The sequence below is a fragment of the Myxine glutinosa genome, chromosome 1 (genome assembly GCF_964187855.1).
Source record: "Myxine glutinosa chromosome 1, kmMyxGlut1.1, whole genome shotgun sequence".
Lineage (NCBI taxonomy): Eukaryota > Metazoa > Chordata > Myxini > Myxiniformes > Myxinidae > Myxine > Myxine glutinosa.
The window spans coordinates 216770252-216785602 of record NC_136261.1 but is presented as its reverse complement, the minus strand read 5'-3'; the positions used below and the strand labels follow the sequence as shown (position 1 = coordinate 216785602).

The following is a 15351-nucleotide window of genomic DNA, read 5'->3' as shown; positions in this document are numbered from 1 at the left end:
ATCCACCACCTAATGCTAGCAGACTATAGACACCCAGGTTAAAGTCTATCTCAGAAACGGCACACTAATTTGTGATAGAGCATGCATCTGCCTGAGAAACCTAATCTGACAGTTTATAGTTGGGTCGTGAATCGAACCCAGATTAGACAACAAAGTTAGGTGTGCCTTCTCTGCAGTTTTGTGGAACCCACAACATAAAATATTAATAAACACACAGACTAGTCTTATGAGACATGGTCATGTAAAATTCCCACAAGGTCAATGAATAAACTCCACACAGTTTCAAGTCTTATTTCATTTGATTGATCACGGAAAGTTAAATGATCATTGGTTGAAAGTAAAAAAACATTACCAATCGTCGACGACACCGAGAATAATATGGGAACAGCACGACCAGGTGTTGCGCAAGTTTGTTCAGAGAACTTGCTCGCTAAAGAGGAAAGAAACTTTTGGAAAAGTAAATGCTGATGAATTTTCAGGAAGCGGGGGTAGGTGGTGGGTTGAACACCATTTATTGGGCAGATCATCGAGTACACCATGCGGGTCGCATTACTCTGCCTGGTGCTTCGTTAGGTATTTGGTCACCAAGTGTATCACATTATGCCGACATTGTGTTGATCTCTCTGTATACGGTAGTGGCAAAAGTTGAGAATCGTAGAGCGAGGCGTTTACCTGCTGACACTGCCATTACTCAGACTGTGTTTGTGGAAGAGGACATTTGTAAGTTGAACAATGAGCTCCCGAGCGTGGGCCAGAGAGGGTGCAGCTTGCCGCATAAATAATGAGAAGTGGGTGCACGTGGGAAGCCAAGTTGCTAGGAAATGGAATGAAGTCAGTGTGTTCGTGGGATGCTTTCTCGTGCATAGATACCAGGTGCTCCAGGCAACCATGGCACGCAAGAGAGACGTTGGCGTAAACGGGTCTTTTCACCAAACAGGTTCACTTCACACACAAGGAACTTTGGTGCAGGAGGAGGCCATTCGACCCATCATGCCTGCACTGCACCTACCCCAGTATCCATACAATCTACATACCTACTGCCAATATCCCTGTACCTCTCTGGTACATATCTAATTCTAATTTAAACCCATCTACCCCCTCTACTGCCACCACCTTCCAGAGAGACCAGTCCATGCATTAACCACTCTCACTGAAACACTCCTGCATTAAAGCAACTGTCCTAACTCTCATCATATTTACCCTCAAGCTATGGCCCCTGGTCCTAACACTGTAGCCAAGTCCACTCAACTGAAAAATTCCACTTCATCTATCTTGTCCACACCCTTCATTATTTTAAGCATCTCTGTCAGATCCTCTTGTCATCACCTCTTTTCTCATGTATAAAGTCCTGTCTCCTTCAAACATTCCTAAGTTTAGTCTAGCTAGCTCCAGAATCAATCCAACAGACCAATGTTGGACCCGCTCTATGGCAGGTAAACCGTATGTCCAACCTCCTTCGGATGTGGTGACCAAAACTGAACATTATATATTCTATTTTAGGCCTCACTGAATTCCTTTACACTATAGTGTTAACACTAACTGTTTTGATTTATAATTTATCCCCATCCAAATACAACCTAAAACCCTGTTTACTTTACCCACAGTTGCCTGGCACTGCGGCGTCTGCTTACCCCTGTAGGCTTATCTATTACCAACCCCAGATCCTTCTCCTGTGTGACTGCACTTTGCATCATATAATCCTTATTTTCATTATTCTTATCAATCTCCAGCACTTAATATTTCTTTATGTTGAACTGTATTTGCCAATCTATTAAAGTATCTAAACTTTCCTGAATCTGATCACCACCATCTCTATGATCTACCTTAACTCCAGGCTTTGTGCCATCTGAAAATTTAGAAATCTGCCTGAACCCCACAGTCACGGTATCCAAATCATCAATAGGGACAGTCACTAATACAAAAAAAAAAATAATCAAGAAACAATCCTGAGTTTCCAACTTATTGCTAAATTGATAGCTCAGATGGATGCACATAATATGCACCCATAATATAAACCACGGTGCCAATGAAAAAAAATATGGGATAAAAAGTTTCTCCAAACTGTCCCTATTTCTTGATTATTCTTTTTTTGTATTAGTGACTGTCCTTATTCACCCGTAAAACGGGGTGAATAGGGACAGCCATAAAAATCCTATTTATTCCTATTTAACTCATATATGGGGTTAATAGGGACTATAATTTGCTTTTTAAAAAAACAAGGGAACACTTTCAACCCAAATATCAACAAATCAGTATGGTTATCAATTTTCAGCGAAAAAAGTTTCCGTACTTTTTTCAGTTTGTGTCCCGAGTCACCTGCTGTCCCTATTCACCCCATTTCACGGTATTTATGTAAAACATAAAATTTCCAACATTTTGAGTGGTTATTTGTAGCGATTGGACCATTGGTTCAAACGATATCGCAATTTATATTTCCCCTACCCCATAATTTCGGGTCCCGGATCGGGCCCAGTCCTCCATCTTTAAGCGGTGATTACTAGCACTAAGCTACCATTCCAAGCTTGGCTTCAAAGTTTTTTTTTCATCTATGGGTATATGCCTTTCAAGAAAACACAGTGAGATTTTGCCACCCCAGGTGGTACCAATATCTGGTCTGGCTCATGGACAAAAACAAGTCTATAGTTCCCCAATTCAAGTCTGGATCCTTTATTAAATAGCTGTATTTTATTTCTTCTTTCCAAATCCTCTGTTACCTGTCCCAATTCCAACGAACCTCTAAAGATATCCACTAACACCATGCTTATCTGCTCTGCCACCTCCATCAATACTCTTGGTCTAGGTCTCTAGGATGTATATTATCTGGCCCTGGAGATTTGTCATTCCTTAATTTTTCTATCTGTTTCTTCACTTCCTCCTCTCCTACATGGATCTCTTCCAAAAGCTGTTGCTCACCCCCGTGACAGATACTTTCCTCTATTGAAAGCTCCCGTGTAAATGTAGAAGCAAAAAACACATTTACTAACCCTGCCATCTCACCCTCATCCTCCACCAATTCTCTTTTGCTATTTCGCAACCCTTTCCTTACCCCTAATATCCTTAAAGAATGTCTTGCTGTTATGTTTAATATTTTTGGCTATGTCCTTTTCATATTACCTTTTGGCCTGCCGTGTTATTTTCTTAACTTGCCTCTGTTTACTCCTATACTGATGAGTCACACTCCAGTCCTGTTCTTTTTTATTGAATGTATGCCATCTGCTTATTACACTGTGTATCTCCCTGCTCAGTTACATTGCTAGTATCTCTGCATCTATCTTTATACACCTTACTGGAATATGCCGACACTGCACCCTACACATTTGCTCCTTGAAGGTTACCAATTTCTCCCATGCAAACTGCACATTCATGCAATTCGTTTTACCTAATCTAAAGCTCCCAAAATAACCTCTCATACACTCAAAGTTTGCCTTCCTAAAATCCATTCTTACACCACTATCCTGAACTTCAGTTACTACATTGTGGTCACACTACTCCAAAACCGACCCCACAAATACAGGGGAACATTCGTGGTATACCAAAGGCTTCATTTCTGCTCCACGACCACCCATGCTTTATCCTAACATGACCGCTGTCCAAATAAAGCGATTCCACACAGGACCGGCTCCTCTTCATCACGCATTTATTAAAACCGCGTTAAACGTAATCACGTCTGGAAGAATGACACAACCTAACAAAGCGTTAAAAAAGTAATAAAACAACAACTGGCCCACCCATTCTTCAAAAACCGAGGCATCAAACTCCCCGTCCCTCCCTTCAAACCAACCGTCAATAGTCGACCACCATTTGATTCAAACTTCTATCTGCACAAAATGTTGGGGCGCAGCAGCAATGTGAAACTGGCCACGGGCGACTCTTGCACAATGCCACGGAGCAAAGCAAAACACGCCACTTTAACACATTTAGCACAAGGAATGAGCCACAGGCGTAGAACGTAAACCGTTTTGAATTTCAAAGTTATTTCACAACAGCCATGCAAAAAGTATAATAAAGCAGGCACATGGTGTGAGCAAGGAGCAATAAAACCAGAGATGACATTCACTTCAAAATGGAGTCAAAAGGCTTTTTTTTAACAATTAAAGTGTTTAGATCACAGGAAACATGTCACCTGGGTTATTACTCGTAAGAAGTAGCAAAGGCCATGAGATACTTTTCCCCCCCTTACAAATAGGCACAAGTTGTACAATAAATCGCTAATTTAGCACGGCCTGCGCAAACCTGCAGAAAAGTTGAGGCATCACATTTTATTACCAAAATAGGGTTCTTTTCTGCCATCTAGAATAAACTTGCACAAAGAGACGATCAAAGTAAATAGTCTATATCTTATGAAACTTTCAATCAAAGACATTATCATTGCAAACAGGACAAGGTATAAAGGAAAGAAAGGTGGGGAGGGGTAAGGAAGGGGGACGAATTACGTGAAAATTATTTTTGTACACAAAACCACTAACGGAAGAGCTTTTTATGAAACTTGTGGAAACGATTCCTACTAACCAAGTCGAAGCAAGGATAAAATACTTTGCTGAAGCTTCGAACCCAATTGGGCTCGCAATGGCCGAATAAAAGGTGCCGCCAATGAACGCAGCGAGTGCCACGCGAGTGCGCGGGCATACTCTGCGTCATGTGGTGCATAACTTTGTGCACCACCGGTTTCCACAACTATTGCACAAGTCCTTGAACCTTGAACCGAGCAAACTCACACTCGGCAAAGGAAATTGCCAATATTTTCCCCTTGTTACATTTTACACTTTCTCTGTCGTTCTGTTCCCACTCGCCGCAAGCTTTTTGCGCTCACGTACAGTTACCAGAAAGGATCTTCATTCTGCTTAAATATATATTTATATCGTCATGCTTGGAAATTCTTGGTTGGTATGCTCATTCATATTACAATTTAAAAAAAGAAAAATAAGCAACAAACCATTGCTGCAGGTTTCAAAAATGAGACCTGTCTTTACAAATCCCACCGGCAGGCCTTCAAAACAAACAAAGTTCAACAATGAACGACCCATTCGATGCACACATTTTCCCTTACTGAGATTATATTTTTAGATAGTTACAAAATTACTTGTAGTGTATAAAAAAAAAAAATACAGGTCCCACATCGCTCTCACTACGACAACAGTCTTTAAACTGACAAATCATGGGCTCGGCCATGTGCGGCGCCTTATAATTAATCAAGATATTTCAAATCTACAAATTGCTTACACTGTGTCGATGCCAATGGTAAACACACATCTGTGTTATTGCCATGTCAGCCTCAACCTTGGCATGTCATGACAGCTGTCGTGAATAAAATAAAAAATAATAATAAAACACAAAGTGCAGGAATATCAGCCATTTCTCTCTCATCCTGGTGCTTTTGGGCTTCCAGGGAGCAACTCGACTTTGGAAACCGACTCATCCAAGGATGAATAGCAAAGGAAGATGCAAAAAAGCAATAATAATCGAAAGTGGTATAAACAAAATTTTGATGCTGCAAAGGAAGGATGGGAAAAGGAAAACTAAAACGGCAAAATTGCAGGATGGAAGAGGTGTTCAACAATTGCTTCTACATATATACAGAAATAGTAAAAGAACAAAACAAAACAAAAGCATTCAGGTGGACACACAAAAACTAAAATATGATGAAGCAGAAGGACAAAGGGGTTTTTAAAAAATGAGAATTTTGAGGCAGATGATAGATGAAATCTTCTTATCTGGGGGTTTGTTCTCAGGTGCGGAGCTACATTAGAGTGCAACGACACTGCACGCTCTGATGCCGGTCGCTTCGCCATTTCTCTTTCCGTCTCTTCTTGCTCTTCTCGGGTACCTGCTCCCTGATGAAGGAACAGAGATTCAGTCGAAACAATGCATTGGATTAAACCACCATTTCACTTGCAAAGGTTGAGGTGTTACCAATTGTAAAGTAGCAATGTTTTCCCAATTCATCAAGACGAAGACTATTATTGTAGCAACGTGTGTGTTTGTGCAGTGGATGGGACACGAAGTGCAAATCAATCATTATGGGTGATCTATAATTATTATTTGCTTATTTTAAATACAGAAATACCCTGTTGTTTTAGAATTTAGATAGACCATTCATTTCTTTTGCAAGCTTGTTCATTCCCATTAATATATTTTTTTTCTTTGCTTTCAGATAGATCCATTATGGCTGAGATTAACAGTTGCTCAAAGAGCATTAATTGTTGCACAGTATGATGTTTGGTAGTCTGTAATTGCAGTTCAACGATGGTGCAGCAAGAAATGTGAAGGCAGAAAAAAATACCACGTTGTTAGTGTAAATAAAACATGAAAATGTTTTTTTTTCTTTTTCTGAAAGTCCATTTATTGCCGTTTTCATTTGTGAAAATGAAATTTCAACATAAGCTTCTGAGTTCTCAGCACATTCTTTCATTCCTTCAACATTTTTCACTCAATGCCAAATACACTCCTCTGGTTAAAAAAACATTGGCAAAACATTGGCAAAAAACATCAGCAAAAACATTGCAGATATAACTTTCTAATTAGTCCAAATTAGTAGATTTGCTGGCATACACCTTTTCATTGGCCAATTCTCAACAAAAAAATATATATATATATATTGTTGCGGATATGAGGACTGTATTTTTTTTTGATTGTGTGCTTTATTATTATTATTATTGTTATTCTGCGCCTCCTGCCTCCGGAGCTGTGTAAAGGTCAAAAGGGCGTCCCATTAATTAGTCCACAAGCATACACGTCAGCCAATCATAGAATACCCCTGTTCGATAGTTATATTTTATTCTGTGTTTTAGGGTAAGGCTGTGTCTCCCATTAATAGAAATACTCCATTGCACCAGTGAAAGAGATAGATTCCCTTCATTCCCACTCCCAAAACTTCCATTTCCCCTTTCGTCTTTGCCAGGCCTCGAGTGCCATTGCCAATTACCTCCCTTCCAATTGCCAACTGCATTTTGGGCGGTTTTCCCTTCATCCGCCATTGACCACGAGGCAGGGTTGGGGAAGAAAGGCGGGTCCCCACCTCGTCATAGAGGGGAGGAGTGAACCAGCCCTTGCCGACCAACCCAGAACGAGGGGTTGGCTTTAGAGGGCAGAGAGAGAACGTTTTGGGGAGGTTCGCAAAGGGTCAAGGGTGGGGCTTATATAACCCGAGGCAGAGGCCCCCGGAGAGAGTAGAGGAGGGAGGAGATCAGAAGACAGAAAGGCCTTGAGTTGGACTAGGCAAGAGAGGAAGTTGTTGGACTGGGTGGGACTAAGAAAGAGAGAGAAAGAGTCCTGAAGCTTGTGAGGGAAGGAGAGAGAACCCGTCACACCACCCCCCCACCAGCCGCGTTGGCTCCACCAAGCGTTCACCTCCACCAAGGCTCCACCAAGCGTTCACCTCCACCAAGGCTCCACCAAGCTCCGCGTTGGCTCCACCAAGCGTTCACCTCCACCAAGGCTCCACCAAGCTCCGCGTTGGCTCCACCAAGCGTTCACCTCCAGCCATCCACCTCCTGCCATTCCTGTCATTCCCCGCGTGAGTCTGTCTTTTGTTTGTTCTGTCCTGGGTTAATTAAGACTGTAGGTAAGCTAGTATTTTCACTGTGTCACCTGCGTCTTATGTGCTTGTAAATAAACGTGACTGCTTTCTTTTTGCTTATGTGTGTAAATAGTAAATAAATTTAGTAGTATTTCCAAACCTTCCTTTGCCTTCGTCTTCCTCTTTGCATTCGTCGTTTTAGTCTTTTCCCTCATTGAGCAGCCGCGGTGCGATCCGGCCAACGTTTGGGTGGAATCGGGTTCTCATCGGGGAATAACTGTTCGGTCGCGGTAAAACACCACCGCTCGGTCAAAATAACATCTTAACCGCGTCCGCAACAATTGGTAGTCAGGAGTTGGGATTCGAACCTGGGACTAAATTTATTTAGCCCAAATTGTGGACACCAATTGTGTTATTACCACAACAATTGGTGTCGAGGAGTGGGATACGGACCCGAAGCGCGCTTAACGCGCTCAAAATTACGAGCTGCTAAAGAATTGTGTTTTAAAAGAAAAACCCGAATTTTGAAATCGCGCCATGGCTGGTCAAGGCGATCGGATGCCGGTGGGAGAGATAGACGGGGTGGAATCGACCCAGGACCTAGGGGAAATGTATGTGGATGAAAGAGAGGAGGAGAACATTGGCAATGAGGCTGAGGGGGTATCAGACGCACAAAATGGCGCTCTCGCGCACGTGGTTGAGGGGGCCACGGCCGCGGAACCAATGAGCGCGGCCCAAATGCAAGCCTTCATGACCCAATTCATGGTGGAAATGCAGAAAAAAAACGATAGTGAGAAAATGGAAAGCAGAATGATGGGGGCCCTTATGGGGCAAATGGGGGCAATGAGGGACGAAGCGAGGGCTGATAGTGAGCGATTGGGGGGCAAAATGGGGGGCAAAATGGGCGAAATGGGGGGCAAAATGGGAGAAATGGGGGAACGGCTAGAAGCTAAATTTGAGGGGTTAGACAACGGGATAAAAGAGGTAAAGAATGGGTTAACGGGGGTGGAAAATAGAATGGCTGCCCAGGAGAATCAGTTAGAGGGGGTGAAAAATGGGTTAATGGGGTTAGAAAATAGGATGGAAGACAAATTGCGGGAAATAGGGGAGCAATCCGCCCGGGAAATCGAACAGATGGGGAACCAGATAGAGGAGGTGAAAATCGGGTTAGAAAGTAAATTGGATGCTCAGAGGGATGAATTGGGACAGATGAGGGTAGCATCTACAAAAGAGAGGGAGGAGATGAAAGAGGAGATACGACGAGGTGTAAGTGAGGAGGTCTCGGGGGTACGCGAGGAGGTAAAGCGAGGCGAAAAGCGTATAGAGAAAGAGGTGAGGAATAATACGGCGAGGTTACAAGGGGGAATAGAGGGTCTGACGAGGGGAGTAGAACAGCTGACAGTGGGACAAAAGGAATTAGTGGACCAAGTGGAAAAGAACACGGCAATAATCGGGGGGTTAAAAGCGACACAAAAAGAAATTAAAAATGACTTAATAGCGACACAGAGGCAATGTCAGATGGTACGTGAGGGACTGACAATGAGGTTGGACGAGGTGACAGAGGTAATGGAGACGAAGGACCGGCAGGTGAGGATGCACATAGAGACGGTCACGGTAGCCTTAGAGGACGAACTTGAGGAGACGCACCGGGAAATAAAAGAGGTGAAGCAAAAATTAGAGGAAGTGGAAGAAGAGGTGAGTGAAATTAAGAAAAGACGGACAGAAACTAAAAGAGAAATCCAGGAGGAGGTGATGGAATTGGTACAAGGTCGGTGCTCAACTCATAATGTGATGCTCACTAACCAAATAAAGAGTTTGCAGGTGGCGAAAGAGGTGCGGAGACCAGTTCACTGGTAGTTCATTGAGTACCAGTTCACTGGTAATTCCCTGTTTGTCGTTAAAGGCGGCAAAAAGGGTTGGCGTCAGGAAGGGCATCCGGCCGTAAAACATTGCTTCAAAAAGGGGACCGAAAAACAACAACAACCACAGTTCCCGAAAAAGGCCAACCCCCGCTTGCGGGGAAAAATGGCCTCTAAAGGTGGTTTTTTTTGAAAGAGGTGCGGAGACGAGGTGCCAAGGTGAGTGGCGAAATATTCGGCAATGTATATGATGTGAGGAAAGCTTCAGTCGGCTTGGGGATTGGTTTGGATCCGGGTGTTCGTGAAAGGCCGTTGGTGAAGTGTGCGACAGGACTGGTGTGCGAAAAACGAGGCGTGCGAGAATGTCCGACCATGGGGTGTGTGAGGAAAAAGTGCGCGCCAAGGAGTGAGTGCGCTGTCGAGAGTGAGTTGGTTGTATCGCGTGTGCGAGGGAGCACATGGAAGCGCGTAGTGAGGAGTGTTACAGAGGATGTAACGAAAGAGTGTACGCCTGTGGTGAGTGTTACGGCGGAGGTAACGGGAGAGTGTGCGCAAGAGGATGCGCGAGAAAGGTGTGTAATGGACAGGTGCATGAGAAAAGAGTGCGCTGTCGAGAGTAAGGGTGAGTGCGTTGTCAAGAGTGGAGGTGAAAGTAGTGAGAGTGACACGGAGCGTGAGTTGGTTGTGACAGGTGAGCGAGGATGTACACCTGGAATGGAAGGATGCACACCTGGAATGGTAGAGCGTGTGTGGGAATGCACACTTGAGTTGGTCGTGAGGCACGTGGTTGGGTGTGCGAGTGAGAGCACACCTGTGATTGTCACAGAGGAGGTGACCGAGGAGGGGGCGCGAAGAGGTGTGTTGGTGAGGTGTGCGAGCGACGAGTGTGTGCAAAGGTGTTCGGTGGTCAGGTGTGTGACCAAGTCTGTGAGTGGAATGAGTGTACCTGGGTGTGTTAGAGAAGGTACGACCAAGAGCAGGGAGACGGCTGGATGTATGAGCAAGAAAGGGGTAGCGTATGCGTGTAAGCATGCAGGTGAGGCATCGACGGTAACCGGGTTAGCGGTTAGAGCGACTTATAGCCGAATCGGGCCCTCGGTGCGCGTCGGGCAGCTTCGCGTGCCGCGAGAACCAGCGGGGATCCGAGCCACGGCGGGTTCGAAAGGACCGCCGTACGTGATCCACGCTGGGCCGCGTTTCGAACGGCCGCGTCCGTGCTCCGCTAGGCGGAACGGGCAGCCCGATAGGAAGGGTCGTCATGGCGACCACTTTTTGTTGAGACGTGCCGGCAGGTCGAGATCGGGCGATTGGATGGCTCCGCGCCGAGGTGGTGCATGGGATCTCGGCACGGGTAAGCCCCCGTCCCTGCACCGAGTGCCGGACGCATCCAGCCGCCGGCACCAAAGAACCCGCGTTCATTGCTCGGCTGTACGAAGCCGGGCTGTAGACGTGAATTGGCGCACCGAGAGGATCTAATAAGTAGACGGGTGATGAGGTTGGTGTTTTGGACCCAAAATTAGAAAAAGGCAAAATTTGATGATTGGTACGGTGATTGGCAGATGATTGGCAAATTTTTGATTGGCTGAAATTTGGTGAGCAAAATTGATAGTGGGACCTCCCCGATGTGGTGGGATGGCAACTCTGTCATCCCTCACAGGGGGGGGGGGGGGCAAAGGAGCACTAGCTTATGGGGTTGATGGCAGTGAAAACTAGCCCCGGGTGGGTTAGGATATCGTGTGTAGGGATCTAGCGAAGATGACATTAGGTGACGTTAAGATTAGTTAGTGACAAGGATACCTGTAGTGGGGACGCAGGTAGGTTAGAGTGGATTATAATGACGTGGTATGTGCTTAGTTTAAAGGGAAGACGGGGAGCACTAAGTTAGCAGGGCAACAGGTAGTTAGATGATGCCGTGTGAGGATTGAAAGTGTGTGAGGAACAGGTGTGATTGAACAGGTGAGGATTGCACAGGTGTGCAACTGAACAGGTGTGTGGAGCAGTGTATGAGTGAGTGAAGGTGATTGTGTATTGTGCTGACCCAATGGTCCAGGAAGAGGAGGAGGGTGCAGGTGGCACCAGGTGTGAGTGCACAGGTGTGCAACAACAGGTATGAGGAACAGGTGTATGCAATACATGGAGTGTGGAGTATATGGAGGATTGGAATGGATGGTCATGGAGTGAGTATGGTGGAAACTATGGAGTGGAGTGGATGGTGCGAAGGTGTGAATGGGGGAAGAGTGGACCCCCATCACGAATACCCGGGGCGGGTAGTGTAAGTGTTAGGTAGAGGGTATAGGTAAATTGTGGTTGGATATTGGCATCTGTGGTGCGGGTGGAAGAATGGTATTTGGATGGGTGCATTAGTGTTGTGGAAATGGCTGGGCGTGTAGCCTGTTAGTGTGTGTAGTTGGTTTGAGCACTCCACCACTGTGAGGATGTCGGCCAGGTGAGGCCGCAGGTGGGCTCTGGGAGCCGGTAGTTGTTGTGGATGGGGCCTGAGGATCCGGAGGACGGACCCGGGTAGCCCAGTGCCAGAGGGCACCAAGGGGTGACAGAGCCAGGAGGGGCCTTCCCCAGTTAGATAGGTTAGGGTGAGGAGCTAGGTAAGCTCGGGTGGCAACTGCAGTGGTGGAGGTGTGCAGGTGGGTAGACCTGCTGGGAGAGCTACACGTCGCAGCCCAGAAATTGTGCAAGGGCACCGGGAGATTAATCGGGGGAGTGAGACCCCAAATTGAGAAGCACCACAGTTTGGTCAATGGGAATTGGTTTTTAGAACCCATAGTGTAAGTTGGCCAATGGATTGGCAGGGAAAGACCCCGGGTAGTGTAAAGTGTGTTAAAATCATTTAGAGGATAGTTAGGAAGAAGGATCTCCTCGCACCATCTGCATCCACTCACCTGAGGTGACAGGTACTCCACACCATGCCATGTTTTGATTATTTTTTACTGTGCAAATGTTTGGAATGTGAGACGCATCATGACGTGAGTGTGACATTGTGCTTGATGTTCCATCTCTTCCTCCTTATGAGGATTGATGATGAATTGGGTGATGGCAAATTCTGGTTAGAGGGAGTGTGGTGACGAATTTGGTATAGAGGAAATATGGGGAGACGTGACAGTAGCGACGGATTGGTAATGTGTAGATTTTGTACATATGGGGTAAGGGCAAGGGTAGTGTGGGTGACAGGGGGGTGACGTACGGTAGGGACGAGCTTTCTCACTTCGCTCTCCGTACGCATTTCGCCTTGCATTGCCTTATTGATGTGTACCCTTGTGACCTTACCCCTCGCTCATTTGTCTCTTTTGTCTCCCACATGACCTGTGCGCCATTGGGCGCCAAGGGGAGCGTGCGTGAGGCGGCCATTGTGCGCCCGGCACTCTCAGAACCAGCTGTCTGCATTGATGCACCACATTATGGACCACATGTCTGTGTCCGAGCACCACTTATGGAGCCCATGGGTTGGGGCATGGCCCCTCTGCTGGAACTGGCCATGAGGGCCCGAAATCTTGCTGGCGGACCTTGGCCACAGGGCACCGATGCCCCACAGGTGAACCACACGTAGTCGGCCCTGTGGGCCATAAATAAAGAAAATAAAATGGACACGTTAGGCACACTTTATTGCAAATAGGCCGCCAGTAAGAAAATGAGAGAGAATGACAACAACTGGAAGACATAATAATAGCCAGCAGAGGGAGCCGAAGAGCAAGAGATCACCTGCAGGGTTAGGGGTTGTTGGTTTTATTTTCTTGAACAATGGTGACTGCACCGATTGGTGCTTGGGTGTGTATTGGTGCGTTTTTGGGTGCTTTCATGGTGCGTCGATGCAGAGCAGACTGTCTCCCCCCCAGAAAGAACAATTACAGGTCCTGGGTTAGTCTTGTAAATAAAAGCAGAGTCATTGTAAATAATGCTCCCCACCGTCAGTGTGTAGTTTGAAGACCATTCCGCAATTCGGTTAACTGTGGGCGTGTCTGTTAGGCAGGGTGCAATGGAGCAGCGGGACACATTTATTTATGTTTTAAAAACTGTCGCACTCAGGGTCAGGTTAAAAGTAGAGGGAACTACACCTACGTGTCACACTAAATAAAAAGTTGTCGGCCCGGGACGTGCCTAAGAGGAGGAGGGTGCAGTGTTGCGGATATGAGGACTGTATTTTTTTTTGATTGTGTGCTTTATTATTATTATTATTGTTATTCTGCGCCTCCTGCCTCCGGAGCTGTGTAAAGGTCAAAAGGGCGTCCCATAATTAGTCCACAAGCATACACGTCAGCCAATCATAAAATACCCCTGTTCGATAGTTATATCTTATTCTGTGTTTTAGGGTAAGGCTGTGTCTCCCATTAATTGAAGTACTCCATTGCACCAGTGAAAGAGATAGATTCCCTTCATTCCCACTCCCAAAACTTCCATTTCCCCTTTCGTCTTTGCCAGGCCTCGAGTGCCATTGCCAATTACCTCCCTTCCAATTGCCAACTGCATTTTGGGCGGTTTTCCCTTCATCCGCCATTGACCACGAGGCAGGGTTGGGGAAGAAAGGCGGGTCCCCACCTCGTCATAGAGGGGAGGAGTGAACCAGCCCTTGCCGACCAACCCAGAACGAGGGGTTGGATTTAGAGGGCGGAGAGAGAACGTTTTGGGGAGGTTCGCAAAGGGTCAAGGGTGGGGCTTATATAACCCGAGGCAGAGGCCCCCGGAGAGAGTAGAGGAGGGAGGAGATCAGAAGACAGAAAGGCCTTGAGTTGGACTAGGCAAGAGAGGAAGTTGTTGGACTGGGTGGGACTAAGAAAGCGAGAGAAAGAGTCCTGAAGCTTGTGAGGGAAGGAGAGAGAACCCGTCACACCACCCCCCCACCAGCCGCGTTGGCTCCACCAAGCGTTCACCTCCACCAAGGCTCCTCCAAGCTCCACGTTGGCTCCACCAAGCGTTCACCTCCACCAAGGCTCCACCAAGCTCCGCGTTGGCTCCACCAAGCGTTCACCTCCACCAAGGCTCCACCAAGCTCCGCGTTGGCTCCACCAAGCATTCACCTCCACCAAGGCTCCACCAAGCTCCGCGTTGGCTCCACCAAGCGTTCACCTCCAGCCATCCACCTCCTGCCATTCCTGTCATTCCCCGCGTGAGTCTGTCTTTTGTTTGTTCTGTCCTGGGTTAATTAAGACTGTAGGTAAGCTAGTATTTTCACTGTGTCACCTGCGTCTTATGTGCTTGTAAATAAACGTGACTGCTTTCTTTTTGCTTATGTGTGTAAATAGTAAATAAATTTAGTAGTATTTCCAAACCTTCCTTTGCCTTCGTCTTCCTCTTTGCATTCGTCGTTTTAGTCTTTTCCCTCATTGAGCAGCCGCGGTGCGATCCGGCCAACGTTTGGGTGGAATCGGGTTCTCATCGGGGAATAACTGTTCGGTCGCGGTAATACACCACCGCTCGGTCAAAATAACATCTTAACCGCGTCCGCAACAATATATACAGTATATATATATATATATATATATATATATATATATATATATATATATATATATATATATATATATATATATATATATATATATATATCAAAGCAGGAGTATCCGTCCATCCCCGAGCTACTCCCTCAGTTTAAGGGCTAGCGCTGCCATCTTCTGTGGAACATTTTGGGGTCCCAGTTGTTATCCTAAGGTGGGTGGGAGGTTTCATAAATTCCTCAATACAATTATGATTTTGAGTTTCCACTTCTACAAAACAAAATTGCAGGCAAATTGGTGGTCTTTCTGTCTTCTACCGACTCCTCTCTGGCCTAGCTCCCTAAGCTCTGTCTCTGCTCTGTCCCCCAGATATTGCATCACGACGCACAAGATCTGCGAGCAACCCTCTTCTGGTTAAACTGCCAAAATCAAGACTCTCTGCTCACCTTCACTCTTTCATTCCTCTTTTTTCCTGCCTCTGGAACAAACTCCCACATTCTCTTCAATCACACTCCTCCCTCCAGGTCTTCAA

The 15351-nt window shown here is 46.1% G+C and overlaps 1 protein-coding gene across 1 annotated transcript in view; it reads right to left on the bottom strand.

Moving 5' to 3' along the window:
* Positions 1-3620: 3620 nt before the first annotated feature.
* Positions 3621-15351, bottom strand: part of MRAS (muscle RAS oncogene homolog) — an 84272-nt gene continuing 72541 nt past the window's right edge. Inside the window, exon 7 of the mRNA XM_068126421.2 lies at positions 3621-5831. Within this exon, the coding sequence (XP_067982522.1) occupies positions 5738-5831 (94 nt within the window). The 3' untranslated portion in view covers positions 3621-5737. The remainder of the gene's footprint in view (positions 5832-15351) is intronic.